This window comes from Camellia sinensis, chromosome 3, assembly GCF_055761805.1.
Source record: "Camellia sinensis isolate YWXY chromosome 3, ASM5576180v1, whole genome shotgun sequence".
In the NCBI taxonomy this organism is placed as follows: domain Eukaryota; kingdom Viridiplantae; phylum Streptophyta; class Magnoliopsida; order Ericales; family Theaceae; genus Camellia; species Camellia sinensis.
In genome coordinates, this window is record NC_138963.1 from 95,720,604 (window position 1) to 95,737,122 (window position 16,519).

General features: G+C 34.7%; 1 protein-coding gene across 1 annotated transcript in view; it reads left to right on the plus strand.

Moving 5' to 3' along the window:
- The first annotated feature begins 8,361 nt into the window (after positions 1 to 8,361).
- The window catches only part of LOC114313078 (uncharacterized), a 31,730-nt gene continuing 23,572 nt past the window's right edge, over positions 8,362 to 16,519 (plus strand). The window contains exons 1-3 of the mRNA XM_028259413.2: positions 8,362 to 8,896; positions 9,872 to 14,849; positions 14,927 to 15,115. Of these exons, the coding sequence (XP_028115214.2) occupies positions 8,655 to 8,896; positions 9,872 to 14,849; positions 14,927 to 15,115 (5,409 nt within the window). The 5' untranslated portion in view covers positions 8,362 to 8,654. The remainder of the gene's footprint in view (positions 8,897 to 9,871; positions 14,850 to 14,926; positions 15,116 to 16,519) is intronic.

The following is a 16,519-nucleotide window of genomic DNA, read 5'->3' on the forward strand; positions in this document are numbered from 1 at the left end:
TGTGAGATTTTGAACTTATCATTCTTTTTGGAGGGTTATTTTACATTTACTCTTCATTTTTTCTTTGACATCTCATTATGTCGTTGTTAAGTTTTATTATTCTTTCAAATTAGTCAAAAACATTGAAATCATCATTTTTATGCCATTTTGTCCTTATGGATCATGCTATATTTTGAGAAATGATTTTAGACCATCTTTCTTTGTTTGAGCCTTATTTTAAAAAAATTTTAAAAAAAAAAAAAATTCTTGTTCCAATTATCACTTGAAAAGCTTTTATTCATTTAGCCATTTCCTTTGGTGTCTCAAGAATGGATTTTATCTGTTATTTTGGGGGGAAGCTATCTTGTAAGCAAAACAAGGAGTTTAAAAAAAATAAAAAGAAAAAGGAAAAAAGAAAAAAAAAAGAAATTTATTTACTTCAATGTTAAAAAAATAAAAATAAAAATAAAAAAAGAAAGAAAAATTAATAACATGGAAAGTATTTAAGATGGTTGTGAATCACATGTAAAAAAAGAGTCAAAAGGGCGGGTTAATAAAGCAGTATTTCATATATATTGTTTTCGCTTAATTCATTTCTTTATTTTCGCTTAATTCATTTCTACCCTTCACCCAATTTTGTAAATAATTCCCCTTGACCCAATATTACAACTGAAAATAAAGTCCTATTTGATCTTGGAATTAGTATGATTTTTCAGACAACAAATTGGCATAATTTTATTATTTCCAGCATTCCTATCATGAGATTATACATACTTTTCTATACATCGTTTTTTCATTTCTAAATGTGAGAAATTTTCGTTTTGTTAAACATAAGTTTTCTCTCACATACATATATTGGTGAGCTGAGCCATTTCAAAGTGCTTCATTTGTTGAGAGTAAACTAGAGAGAATTGACTCGAAGCATGCTTCTGATAGAACTAGAGTCTTATTCTATTTTCAGATTAAATAATATTTTTGTCGGCTATAATTTACACACACACACCGAATATAGAGGTAGATAGATTATTCTTACTAATTGCTAGTATTCTGAACTCTGATAATTCTTTTGTTACTATATTAAAATTAACAATGATCATTGTGAATATTTTTCTTCAAAAAAATGTTTTTTTTAAATAAAAAAAAATCTGAATTTTGTGGGTATGCAAACCTTCACGAAACTACAACTCGTTCACTAAGGGCAACTTAGGGGTTCAAAGGCTAGTTGCATACACTCAATGCAATCGTGTTCTCTGCGAAAATGGCATATATATTTTCTTTTCTTTTCTTTTTAATTTGTTTTACTCGAGGACTAGCAAAATGTAAGTTGGAAGGTGTGATTGGAGCCTAAATGTTATACATTTTGACCCTCTAAAATATATTTTGTTCAGACTACTTTACTATGTTTGGACTATTTTATAATTTCATGGCCCAACTCTGTGTTAGATTGCCATGTCAAGGTCAGCTGCTCTCATTATTGTTCACATGGCCACTCCCTTTGTTTCAAGGAGAAAGAGCACATCTCCATCATTTTACACTCTCTGCGATTCAGTCTCTGTGGAAAATCTCGAACATGTGGATCACAATGGGTTCACGATCTCGACCGAAGATGGGGTAACAAGGAAGATCTCCACCGAAGATGGGTTCACTAAGTAATTTTTTAACTGAGCAGGTGAACTAGAACTTCAAGTTTCCCCTTTTATTTTGAAATTTGCATTAGTAGGGGATGCTTTGGAACTTATGTTGCACAATACTGATCTTGGAAATCAATTTTTTCATCTTCTTATTAGCTGGAAGCCATTAAGATCTCAAAATATGTTGCTCAGAATATGGTGGGCAGAGGACATGGTATGAATTCAAATTCCTCTGTTCAACCTTTGATCCCCTTTTTACTCTATTTACCCTTGGTATACTTTTGTTGCTTCCTTTATTTGTTTCCCTTTTTGCGGCGTTTTTCCTCTTTAATTATGTTTCGAGTATTGTTTAGTTTAGGTAGAGAATACATATAATTTATTTAAATTATGGTTTGTTGAATTCTGGAATTAGAGCAGTGCCACTTTGATTTCGGATTTGGCTGATGCTGTGATTGAAAGTCTTCCATACGTTGGAGCGATGGCAGTCTCAAATCTTGAAGCTCGACAGGTCCGACTTTGGACATTTATATTTAAAACATTGAACTAATGTGGAATGCTAGTTATAATGTGGAACTAATAAGATCTTGTCTTTACTGATGTGCCATATTTTTATTTATTTATTTTGTTCTGACTGGAGGTTGTGGGTATGCCTTTTGCAGTCTCTAGTTCCTCTTGGAAGCGTTGAAGAACTATTGGCAGCGTATGATTCGCAGCGTCGGGAGCTTCCACCACCGGTCACGGTGTGGGAATGGGGATGGACAAAAAGTGCTGAAACTTAGAATAATTGTAGTGTAGTGATATGAAGAAAATAATACATTTTTTTTGCAGTTATTTTATTCCTTGGTGCCTGCACAAAGCCTCCTCGGCTGTCCATGGTGACTGAATACGTGGAAATGGGATCATTGTACCATTTAATCCATGTGAGTGGGCTGAAAAAGAGACTCAGCTGGAGAAGGAGAGTGAAAATGATATGTGATATATGCAGGTGCATTTGACCATCAACTTTTCCATTGCACTACCTCATTGACATTGCACATTTATGTTGGTACTACTGCTAAATAAGTAACTTATGGTTGCTTTTGGAGCTCAGTATATTTTCTTATGTTGGTATATTTGCTTTTGCATTAATGAATGAGCATTCCTTCACTACAGGAAATATCTGTTTTGTGGAAAATGATTACTCTTTTTTTTTATATTTACCATAGGCCTATATTATTCAATTAAATGTTGAAGGTGTATTTCCTCGTTAAGTATTTTGTAATTTTTCAGCTGAGTTTAAAATGAAAAGGTTATTATTCCTTTTGTCATTTGCAATGACTACTTGTTCAAGCTTTTGCTGATTGGAGATTCTGGAGTTGGAAAATCATGTCTTCTTCTGAGATTTGCTATAAGTGCTTTGGAATGTTTTTCACTTTCTCCTATATTTCTTCTTTTTAATGAAAATCTAGTTGTAGTGATAGACAAATTTGTAGTTTATCTGATTTTCCCTTTTGTAGTTTATCTGTGTTGCATCTATAATATATATAAATGTTGACATATATTTGTATCTGTTTGTCTTTACATACATATATTAGGTTTGTGGATACCATATTCTGAATCTGAGTAAACAAAATTTGAATCTTACCTACTTTATAGTTGATTCTGTTATGGGAAAGAATGCAGAGTATGTGGGTTATTTATTGGGAATTTGAATCCCAAATGAAAGGCCCACAGTTTTGAATCAAATATAAGATATTTATTGGGTATTTGTGCATGTGCCTTCAGAAATTGTTGTTCTGTTGTTTGATTCTCCTCTTGAGCTCTGTTCTGTTCCTCACTGTTACTGCGAGATCGCCGATCTTCAAGGTATGTTTCGTTTCTCTACTTTCTTTTTGATCTATACAAATTGCATATATATATATATATATATGTGTGTGTGTGTGTGTGTGTGTGTGTGTGTGTGTGTGTGTGTGTGTGTATGATTGTGTTTATAAAGTTTAATTTGATTGTTGATTGTTTGTTATTTGAGCTTCAAATCTGTGATTCTGTCTGTTTAGTTACTGAAAAACAGTTTAATCTGTGATTTTGTAGCTTATGTTGACTTTACAGGCACTTCCATCAATTGAAAAGGACAACATGCCTACTGAAGGTATGGTATTTGATTAATTCTGAGTGTTTAGATGTTCATTCTGCAGTCAATTCAGGTAATGGGTTAGATGCTATTAAATTCAGTTTTTGTGTTATTCAAAAAAAGGTACTCGAATTTCTTCCTGAACTTTTTGTGTTATTTTTTTCTTTTTTTATCTTGATTTTTTGCATTCTTATTAGTGAACTTTTTTGCAGTATTTCCCAGCCAAGCTGAGATGGTGAACATTCCAAATTGAAGACATTGATTTGAGAAATCACAGATTTTATTTTATTTTTCTTTTTGTGATTGATTCATGCACTTGTATAAAAATACAACAAAGATTTGTGGGTTCTTTGTAAATCCGCTGATGTGTTCTAGAAATGTTCTATCAATAAACAATTTAAATGCATTTGGCCAAGATAAAACATACACAGGTAGAATGATGTTGGGATTGAACTTATTGGATTTTTTTCTTGAAGGATGTTGTATTGGGTACCATTATAGATGCGAGGGAATAGTAATCTCACAGGAATATATGTCTATACAAAGTTTTATTCATTATTGCTATTTTACAGGTATATTTTTAAAGTTAAATCTTACAAAATTAGTAGTTTAAAAAAAAAAAATCTATTGTGGCGTTTTTCAAAACGCCACTATAGTTATATTTTAAAAATAGCTAAAAAGCTATTACAACGTTTTTGAAGTGTTGCTAAAAGCCTATGTGACGTCATGTTACCGTTGACTGTCACATTTAGCGGCGTCTATAAAAACGACGTCTATACTAATTTTACGACGTTTTAAAGCGTCATAAACTTACAGCGACGGCCGCGTCTTCGGCATTTGGTGATAAGCGTCACTAAAGGAATTAGCGGCGTTTTTCAGACATATAGCGGCGTTTTTAAAACGCCGCTAAAAGTCATTTTTCCAGCAGTGATTGGAGCCTAAATGTTATACATTTTGAACCTCTAAAATATATTTTATTAATTTATTTATTTTTATTATTTTATATTTTTATAATGTTTTTATGTGTTTTTATATATTTTGAATGTTTGAACAAATATTAATATAAATAATACATTTTAGATATTTATATATTATATTATATTATATTATATTTATAAATTAAATAAAAAAATGCAAACACGCAAATATTATTATATTATCTTATTTGTTTTTATGCAAGTTGAATTGCCTATAAAGGGCAAACTAAAGAAACAAAGCAATTGGAGCGGAAAGAGCAGGCGGAGGCTTCGGGCCAAGGAAGCCCATGGAGAAGAAAGAGAAGAAAGGAAAAGTGGGGTAGTGTAATTTGTATATATTAGAGTGTGGTAGATACATGAGCGTTAAGAATTAAATTTTTTTTTTTTTTGAGGATAGAGATGAAATTTTGATCAAGTAATTAGGGTTTATGGTATTTAGTATTTTTAGGTGTCATTTGGGAAGTGAGTTAGTTTTTTAGCTTTTTACTTTTTTAGCTATTTTAGTTTGGGCTAAAAAGTTTGGTTTGGGAAGGATTTTTTGATTTTTTGACTTTTTTTGTGAGAGAAAAGTGTAATGATTATGGATTGCATGTGATATTTTATTTGTTGTAGCTAAAGTAGCATATTTTGTCTTTTGTGGCTAAAATAGCCAAAAAAGCCACAAACTCATCTTCTCAAACGGTGCTTTTTGATTTGATTTGAATAAATTGTATAACTTTCAAATATTTTTGAGCAATAAATGTTTTACTCCCTCCGTCCCAAAATATTAGTCCCTTATTCCATTTTTCATTGTCCCAAAATATTAGTACCTCTTCAAAAATCAAGTACAAAAATAATATAAATTTCCTATTTTGTCCTTCTTTTAAATTAATAAACAATATAAAAAGTACAATTATGACATTGATATTCCCAAAAAATGTACTATCAAAAGGACAATTTTGGAAAATCAACTTTTTTCAAATGCAATAATTGTATTATCAAAAAAAGTTGAATTCCCCAAAAGGGACCATTATTTTGGGACGGAAGGAGTATTCAAATAATGTTATACAATTATTTTCACTACTATGTATTAAAATTATTAAATAAGTCATACCTAGTAAGACGGGTCGTGCATTAATCATAGTTAGTTTAGTTTAATAGTGACGATCCGTGCTAAGCGAAGATGTTGCGTGATTTTCTAGTTTTAATATACAAATTCTCTTGACGATATATTTTCGATCAATTTATATCATTTTATCAAAATTAATGATTTTTTGAAAATTAATACAATAACCCCTAATTATTAGGTTAGTGGTGGATTCAAAATCCTGAGATATTTTTTATTTTATTTTATTTATTTGATGTTTTGTTAATTTTATTTTTAATGTTTTTAAAATCTATTATTTTTAAACTACTTTAATTATTATTTTTATATCAAAACAACTCAATTAGTCCCTGATGATTGGCACTTGGTCTTAACTGTTATTCTAGGAAGTAATAGTTATTACTTAGTTTAAATATAATATTTTAATATAGAAACGGCAACATCAATGTTATTATAGATGGCATTTTTTATATCTCTACTTCATAAAATTATGCAAATTATATAATGAAAATAAATAAAATTTGAATTACCAAACACGTTTTCGTGTTTTCATTTTTAATTTTTTTACAACAAATTGGTACAGCCAAACATGTTTTCTATTTCAGCTTTTATAAAAAAAAAATTAAACAAAAATGAGTTTTCAGTACTTTAAAAACGGAAAATAAAAACGGAAAATATTAACAAATGAGGCCTTAAAGTGTAGATTTCTATCATTTTGCAATTATTATAATTATTTTTTTGCATTTTAAGTACAATTGATTTATACTCGTTTGGGAATATATTATTTTAGTAATTTTTTGACTTTTTAACTAAAATTTGAAGTAAAAAAACTAGTATGTTTTGTGATGACTTTTTAATTTTTTTACTAAAAAACGGTAAAAAATTAAGAGAAATCGAATCTTTGACTTTTTTTTGTATAATTTATTAGTTTTCACTAACTTTTTTAATGATTTTTTTGATTGAGTAAGGAAATGGGGTCACTATTGTGTCTCAATTTGAAGTGTATTAAAAACTTATTTTTATAATCTGAACCGTTTGTTTTGTAGGATTTGTTAAGTACTTCATACCTCCTAAAAATATATTAATCGGATATCAATAACTATATGATCGAATTGTATATTTTTTTATGCTATTTCTCAAAAGAAAAACTTATTATTTATTTTTTTGATTATCGATCATATAGTTATTAATATCCAATTAATATGAATTTTGGTAGACATGAAGTACTCAACAAACCCTACAAAATAAACGGTTTAGATCATAAAAATAAACTCATAATACACCTCAAATTGAGGCACAACAGTCGCTACTGTGCATTTAGCACAACAATGTTTCCATTTCCATTGAGGCTTGGTTTAGGAAGTAGGTTGACTTTTTAACTTTTTGGCTTTTTTGATTATTTTAGCCTGGGGCTAAAAAGTTTGATTTAAGAAGAGTTTTTAACTTTTTTGTGAGAGAAAGAATATAACGATTATGGATTATATGTGATTTTTTGTCTTATTAGAGCTAAAAAGCCTATTTTATTTTTTGTGGCTATACAAACTCACCCAAACCCACTTCCCAAACAATGCCTGTGTAACAAATCACAAGTTGACATATTATCACATCAACAAAGATTCATACCACTAAAAAAAAAGACCACCAATAGCACTAATACATTGGGAATGCCAAAAAAAAAAGAGCATAGGCAGTGGGTAGGGCCCACTGCCACATCATTAGTGGTGCTATTAGAACACTATTTTTAGTGCTCTCAATCATTTTTCATAACCATATCATTGTGAGAACTTTTTGAGAGTCTCAAATATTTTTCTTTTTTATTTTTAGGCTGAAACATAAAGTTGCCAAACATGGACTCTTTTGCAATATTAGAAATAAATAAAGTAAGGAAAAATTATTAGGAAGTCCCATATGGGAATTAGTTACTTCAAATAGTCCCATGTCTACTGATAGGTCTTGTTTATTTTGATAATTTTACCGTGAGATTCTATTTTAAATTTTGGTATGATTTGGTAAACATTTCTACTCAATAATCCTTTCTCATTGAGGGACGCCATATCACGTTTCTGTCATTCCAATATAACAACGTAATATATTAAAAATTTTCTTAATGTACTTTTAAAAACGTGACACTCCTCCAATATAACATTCTAAAAGACTCTTCCAACATAACACTCTAACGTAATACATTAAAAGGCTTCTTAATATACTTTTTTCTAAATATAACACTCTAATAATGTAACATACTGAAAAACTCCTCCAACGTAACACATTACACTAAAAAACTCCTTAATATACTTTCTACAAACGTAACACACTGAAAAATTTCTCCAACGTACACTCCAACGTAACATACTATATTAAAAAAAATTTTAATATACTTTTCATGAACGTAACACTCCTCCAACTTAACACATTAAAAAACTCCTCCAATATAATACTCTTATATAGCGCACTTTTTATTATTTTTTTTCAAATGTATCACTATAATACAACACTGACATACTTAAAAAATTTTAAATATATATATATATATTAAATGTAATCGTCCAAATATAACACTTAACGAGGAAATAAGTCATTACACATCTAATAGATTAAAAAAAAAAAAAAAACAAAAAAAGATCTATCTGAAATCACAAGCCCACTATATTGGTGAAATCTCCCATAAAGTAAACCATGTTGTGTGGGTTGGCTTGCCAGTGAAGGATGAGTTCCTAATATACACAGCGAAAACGAATAACAACAGGTAAGGTAAGGCGCAGAAAAGCAGCAGTAGAAGCAGTGAACAATAAGAATGTTTATACGGGGAGAAAAGGAGGGAATATGAAAGAGGGAGATGCAAAGCCACAACTTGGGGAGCTATAACTATAATCATGCAAGGACTCCACCACCAACAACAGCAGCTAGTCGCTTTGCTCACCGTCGCTCGAGGCGGCGGCGGCGATTCTACATCGTCTTCCTCCACCGCCTCCGCCTCCGCCGAAGGAGACGAGTCCTCTTGCCTCGCCGCCATCAACTCTCTCCACCGCGCCATTCTTTACCCTCCGAACTCACTTCTCGTCACTCACTCCGCTTCTTTCCTCTCCCAGGGCTTCTCTCAACTTCTCTCCGACAAGTACGTAATCCAACCCTCCCTTGATTTCAACGCAAATTTGCAATTTTGACTTTATTAAATGGATTTTGATTATATTTTTTTTTTTTGCAAAATACACCATTAATTTCCTGTTGCTAGTTGAATTCCAAAGGTAATTTAGGGGCTAAGAAATTGATACATATTCGAAAAGCTTACGCAATTGGATTCCGAACTGTCCAGTCTTATGTAGCGGGTCATTTGATCTCAAAAAGATTTCTTAGCAAGTGCTTGCTTGTTAATTTGACTAAAAATGCTGTTGGTTTCAACCCAAAATCGCTGCACTGAGTTTCGAATTTGACTTTACTCACAGTTTTTTGATCAAATTTTTGCAAAATATATCATTGTTTTTTCACCTTTGAATTGCTCTTGTTGCACCAGTTACAATAGTTGAATTCTTCATGTTGTGTTTGGATCATGGATTTGAATGGAGATTTCGGAAGTGAGAGGGAAATGTGAATAAAATATAAGCTAATTTTTCCATTTCCCTTTCCCTTTCGCTTTCCAATTCTATATCTAAATTCATGATCCAAACACAATGTTACATGAACTAATTTCAATTAGAAAAAATTGCACCATTGGATGCTGTATTGTCCAAGGGTCATTTGATCTAAAAAACAACTTCTTAATAAGTTTTTACTTGTTAATTGGACTAGAAAGGATGGGTTTATCGCTGCACTATGTTTGGACTTTGACTTCTTTCACAGGATTTTGATCATATTTTTTAAGATATGCCATTACTTTACACCTTTAAATTTCTCTTGACATACCACTTACAATAGTTGAATTCAAAAGGTAATTTAGGGGAACAAATTGATACATGAAGTCATATCAATTAGAAAACTTACACGTCTGGATTTTGTATTATCCAATCTTGGGTAGCGGGTCAATTGAGGAATGCTTTTCGTCTTATTAACGCTTTCGTTCTTTTCTTTTTCTTTTGGTGAAACCATGGCTTAGATCATACTCAGTGTGTCAGGCAGCAGCTACAGCATATGGGGCTTTGTGTTCTGTGCTGTGTTCAATACTTATATCATCAAATGGAAGGCAAAACAATGTGATATTGGGCAGTTTGGTTGACCGGTTCATTAGTTGGGCACTGCCGTTGCTTACAAATGTCGGTACTGGAAATGGGAAAACAGAATTGGCACTGGAAGCTTTCCGTGAGTTTCTTAATGTTGGAGATGTTGGTGCAATTGAAAGATATGCGTTGCCAATTCTTAAAGCCTGTCAAGAACTTCTTGAGGATGAGAGAACCTCCTTGAGTTTACTGCACCAGCTTTTGGGTGTTTTAACTCTGATATCCTTGAAATTTTTTAGATGCTTTCAACCCCATTTTGTTGACATTGTCGATCTGCTTCTTGGGTGGGCAATGGTACCTGACCTTGCTGAGTCAGATAGACGTGTTATTATGGATAGCTTCTTGCAGTTTCAGAAACATTGGGTGAATAGTCTGCAGTTCTCTTTGGGATTGTTGTCAAAGTTCTTGGGTGACATGGATGTATTGCTCCAGGATGGAAGTCCTGGCACCCCACAACAATTTCAGAGATTGCTTGCTTTGCTGTCGTGTTTTTGTACAGTTTTGCAGTCGACAGCTTCTGGTTTGCTAGAGATGCATTTACTTGAACAAATAATTGAACCTCTTAGCAAAATGATTCCTTTGTTGTTGGGATGCTTATCCATGGTTGGGAGGAAATTTGGGTGGTCAAGATGGATTGTGGATTCCTGGAGGTGCCTGACTCTTTTGGCAGAAATTCTAAGCGAGAGGTTTTCAACCTTTTACCCCCTTGCAGTTGATGTCTTGTTCCAAAGCTTAGCAATGGATAATCTCAATCAACATGCAGGGGCTGGGAGGATTACATCTTTTCAGGTTCATGGGGTTCTTAAAACTAACCTTCAATTATTATCTCTGCAAAAACTTGGCCTGCTCCCATCATCTGTACATAAGATATTGCAATTTGATTTGCCTATATCTCAACTGCGTTTGCATCCAAACCACCTAGTCACGGGAAGTTCTGCTGCTACTTATATTTTCTTACTCCAACATGGGAAGAACGAAGTTGTTGAACAAGCAGTGACTTCCTTGGTTGAAGAACTGGAGTTGTTAAAGGGCATGCTCGAACAAACCTCATGTAACAGAGACAAGGTCAATAGTGCGATTGGTCTTAAAATTTATTCTAAGCCTGAGTTGTTTGTGCTGATTAAATTTGATTTGAAAGTTCTATTAAGCTGTGCGTCTGTGGGTGGGGGTAACAGTTTGATTGCCCGGGCAGAACTTGATGCTTTGTGCCTTAAGAGGTCAGAAAGACTGGCCTCCTTTATTGTTGAGAAATTGAATCCTTTTGACTTACCTATTCAGGCTTTTGTGGAGTTGCAAGCTAATGTTCTCAAGACATTGGACCAGCTAACCATGTTTGAATTTTTAAATAAGTGGTCCACGAGGAAGCAAATTAGCAGGAAAGGTTCTTTGAATACGGCAAGTGAAAAACTCCCAAAGGATGACACTATGAATGATGGATTTCCAGTTTTGATTTTTGAACATTTGCAGAAGTACAGTTTTCTCCTTGTCAAAGCTCTTCACATTTCATCCCCTTTGGCGGTCAAAGTAGAAGCCTTACAATGGATCTATAAATTCTGCGAGGGTGTCATTGATATATATGAGAGCATGAATGCAGCAAATGATCCTTGTGATGAATTTGGGTTTGTTGGTGTTGTTGGGAATTTGGTTTTCTCAGTATTGGATGCTGCATCTGATAGAGACCCAAAGGTGAGATCTCATGTTGCATCAGTTTTAGAGCAGCTTCTGCAGGCAAAACTTATAAATCCTACGCACTTCTACGCCATTAGTGAAGTCGTCCTCGAAAAACTTGGTGATCCAGATGGTGATATAAAAAATGCATTTGTAAGGATGCTTTCCCATGTGTTGCCCATTACAATTTACACATGTGGTCTATATGACTGTGGAACAGCTAACACTTACAGGCCTAGTATTCTTAGGTTAGGTAATAGTTGTAACTTGCACTGGAGTCAAGTATTTGCTCTCAAGCAACTCCCTCAGCAACTGCATTCACAACAGCTTGTTTCCATCTTGAGTTTCATTTCACAAAGATGGAAAGTGCCTCTTTCTTCTTGGATCCAACGGCTTATTCATACCTGCCGGAGTTCAAAGGGCTTGTCTTTGACTCAACTAGAGGAAACAGGAAACAGCATTGTGAATGATGTAGGGTTGGATATTAAAGTAGGGGAAGATATCCTTGAAAGAATTTGTTCAGTAAATATCCTTGCTGGTGCATGGTGGGCTATACATGAAGCGGCAAGATACTGTATTACTACACGCCTTCGTACCAACCTTGGTGGGCCCACCCAAACTTTTGCAGCATTGGAGCGCATGCTTTTGGACATTGCACATGTACTACAGCTTGATACTGAGCAAAGTGATGGAAACTTAAATATTATAGGTTCTTCTTATGCTCACTTGTTACCAATGAGGTTATTATTGGATTTTGTTGAGGCCCTGAAGAAAAATGTATATAATGCATACGAAGGATCTGCTGTTTTGCCATGTACTTCACGGCAGAGCTCCTTGTTCTTTCGTGCCAACAGAAAAGTCTGTGAGGAGTGGTTTTCTCGCATATGTGAGCCAATGATGAATGCTGGATTGGCACTGCAATGTCATCATGCTACAATCCATTACTGTACTTTGCGTTTGCAGGAGCTTAGAAATCTTGTGGTTTCAGCTTTGAATGACAAGCCTAGGGCTCAGGTGGCTGACAATCTCCATAATATCAAGGGCAGATTTTCTGAAGATATCTTGAGGGTTCTACGACACATGGCATTGGCTTTGTGTAAAAGTCATGAATCGGAGGCTTTGATTGGCCTACAAAAATGGGTTACTCTGACATTTTCTTCCTTGCTGACAGATGAGAACCATAGTTTGAGTAATGGTGAGAACCTGGGACCTTTTTCGTGGATCACTGGACTTGTTTATCAGGCAGAAGGCCAGTATGAAAAGTCTGCTGCTCACTTTACTCATTTGTTACAACTGGAGGAGTCTCTCAGTTCTATGGGTTCTGATGGTGTGCAGTTTGCTATTGCTCGCATCATTGAGAGTTATGCTGCAGTTTCTGATTGGAAATCGTTAGAGTCTTGGCTATTGGAGCTGCAAACACTTCGTGCTAAGCATGCTGGGAAGAGTTACTCTGGTGCACTAACTACAACTGGAAATGAAATAAATGCAATTCATGCTTTGGCCCGCTTTGATGAGGGTGATTTTCAGGCAGCATGGTCATGCCTGGATTTGACACCTAAAAGTAGCAGTGAACTCACACTTGATCCTAAATTGGCCTTGCAAAGGAGTGAGCAGATGCTTTTGCAGGCAATGCTTCTTCAAATAGAGGGGAAGGTAGAGAAGGTATCACATGAAATACAGAAGTCAAAGTCAATGCTGGAGGAAGCATTATCTGTTTTGCCACTTGATGGGTTGGCGGAGGCTGCAGCATATGCCACCCAGTTGCACTGCATCTCTGCATTTGAAGAAAGTTGCAAGCTTACAGGCAACCAAGACAAACAACTTCAGTCATTATTGAGTTCATATACCCAAGTACTGCATTCTCCAATCAACCCAGTTCATCAAGATTGTAACATGTGGTTGAAAGTTCACCGGCTTTATCGAACAATCCTTCCAACTTCACTGGTGACTCTAAAGCTCTCTAAGAATTTATTAAGTTTAGCCCGTAAGCAAAAAAACCTAGTGTTGGCAAACCGTCTTAATAATTATGTCAGGGATCATGCACTATCTTGCTCTGAAGGGAGGTACCGTGATTTCCTAATGACAAATTTGCACTATGAGGGCATCCTTTTGATGCATGCTGAAAACAGGCTTGAAGATGCTTTCACAAATCTTTGGTCATTTTTGCGTCCTTGTATGGTTTCTTCATCTGTAGTTTCTGATGCTGATGTCAATGTTTTGACTGCGAAGGCATGCCTGAAACTTTCAGATTGGTTGAGAAGGGATTATTCTGATATGCATTTGGAGAATGTTGTCCTCAAGATGCTGGCGGATTTCAGCATAACTGATATTTCTTCTCTTGGCAAAAGGGCAAGTGGTTTCAGTGATGATAACTTAAGCTCTAAACCAAATGTGGGTGTTATTGTTGAGGAACTTGTGGGTACAGCTACAAAGTTGTCCTCTCGTCTCTGCCCCTCCTTGGGCAAGTCATGGATTTCTTATGGCTCGTGGTGTTATAATCAAGCCAAAGCTTCTCTCTCTGTACCCAATGAGACTGTCCTTTATTCGTGCTCTTTTTCTTCCATTCTCGCTCCAGAAGTTCTACCTGATAGATTTAAATTAACTGAAGAAGAGCTATTAAAAGTTAAACATATTGTTTTGCAGCTTCTTCAGAAAAGGAGTAATTCAGAAGATTTGAATGAGGAAGGGGAAGAGGATAACTTTCAGCTTGATTCTTCTGAAAATTTGGGCAACGACAACTATGCGAAGGTTTTGGTGCAGCAAGCAGTGAATATAATTGAATCTGCAGCTGGAGTGCTGGGCGCAGAAAGTTCTAGCGGCGACTGCCTTTCTGCAATGCTGACTTCTCAGTTACAGAAATGCTTTCTATGTGCAAATGTTGGCATTGAAGAATCTGCAGTATTGTCCTCAGTTGATGATCTAGTTGATGTTTGGGGGTCTTTGAGGAGGAGAAGGGTTTCTCTATTCGGGCATGCAGCTCAAGCTTTCGTGCATTACCTTTCATATTCGTCTTCCAAACATTCTGATGGGCAGTTAGCTGCCTCTTTTTGCGAAGCTTTAAATCAAAAGACTGTCAGTTACACCCTGAGGGCTACATTATATGTCTTAAACATTCTTCTCAACTACGGAGTGGAGTTGAAAGAGACCCTTGAACCTGCTCTTTCTACAGCTCCATTGTTGCCATGGCAGGTGAGATACTGATTATTAAATTTTTATGTTAAGCTAAAATAATTTGAGGACATTCTGAATAGTTTGTACTTTTGAAGGAAATTACACCCCAACTCTTTGCTCGGTTAAGTTCTCATCCTGAACAAGTGGTTCGAAAACTGTTGGAGGGCTTACTAGTGATGCTTGCGAAGCTATCTCCTTGGTCTATTGTGTACCCAACCCTTGTTGATGTAAATGCTTGTGAACAGGAACCTTCAGAGGAGCTTCAGCATATACAAGCTTGTTTGGTAATGCAACCTTTTCCTATTAAAGTGTTTGATTCTGGTCTTAGATCTTCAATTTGCTTTGACATTCACAATTGAAAATTTCAGCCCTTTTTATTTAGGACAAGTAATTATATACAAAAAAAGAGTAATCAGAATTTTCATATAGAATGATGTGGCTTAATGAGAACCATTCTCTTTAAAAACAAAACAACCAGAATGATGAATTTATTTATGATAATGGAATTGCCACGTCATTCTTGTGGAGTTGTATGTATGAATTTTATTTTATGTATGAATAGAGTTTTCCTTAGGACAATGGGCATAAACAATTAAACATTTTGGCTTTATTCACACGATTTGGTATTTTGCATCGGTGTTGTCAATTATGGGCTGCAAATATTATTTTAATACAGAGAATATTGCAACTGAAGTAAGGAGGAAGCTGGTAATAGAGATGACATAAGAGTTTTTTTTTGGTTATTTTATTCAGCTAACGGCCTTATTTTCCATTAAACTACAGTCTGCAGTGTGATTGTCATCTAGATAGGAATCCCAGTTCTTTCTTCTTCTTCTTTTTTTGCCTCCCCCCCCCCCCCCCCCCCCCCCCCTTCCCTTCTTCGTCTTCTTCTTCTTCTCTTTCTGCCTCTAAATCAGCCATAGTCCATCGTTTCTCTAAATGGTACCTCAATCACTCAATCTTGGGATTGCTGGCTAGTAATTAGTGATTGTTAATTGATCCTAAATTTGAAGCTGTTGTGTGTTTTTGAAATGTAAAATTCTGCCATAAAAGTTACCATGGATCACCCACTCCTGCTCAGAAAGTCTTCATGCCACAAGATTTATGATTTAGATGACTGCTCCGTTTTTTTTTTTTTTTTTGATCAGCACTTGAGAATTTTACACTGCATCACAAACATTTGCACAATAATATGTATATTGTTTTGATAAGTAAGGAGACTTGAACTTGAGTCTCTTTATTGTAGGAATGTGATCTAAGCCGTTGGGGTGCTCCCTAGGGGACACAGACATTTGCATTATATATATACCTATTTTCAAGATCTTGACAGCTGTCTCTGAATATAAGCCTGGATGTGTGAAGTTTAAGATTGTCACATACTGACATAAAAAATCTGACAGTAACTAAGTAAGCAGTTAATGATGACATAAAAGGCCAGATGAAAATAAATTTTTTGATAACTAAGAATGAAATTGTATTAAAAGGATCCCGGGGGGGGGGGGGGGGGGGGGGGGGGCGGGGGGGGGGTTTCACCACTGTATGATAGGGGAGAAAATGAAAAAGTACAAAGAGGCAAATATAAGTAAAACTTTCTTTTGATATCTAACAACAAAATAGAAGACTTGCAAAATTCCTCTAATGGAAAGTGAAAAGATTGAAGTCAACTCCAATCTATGCATAGCCAACTG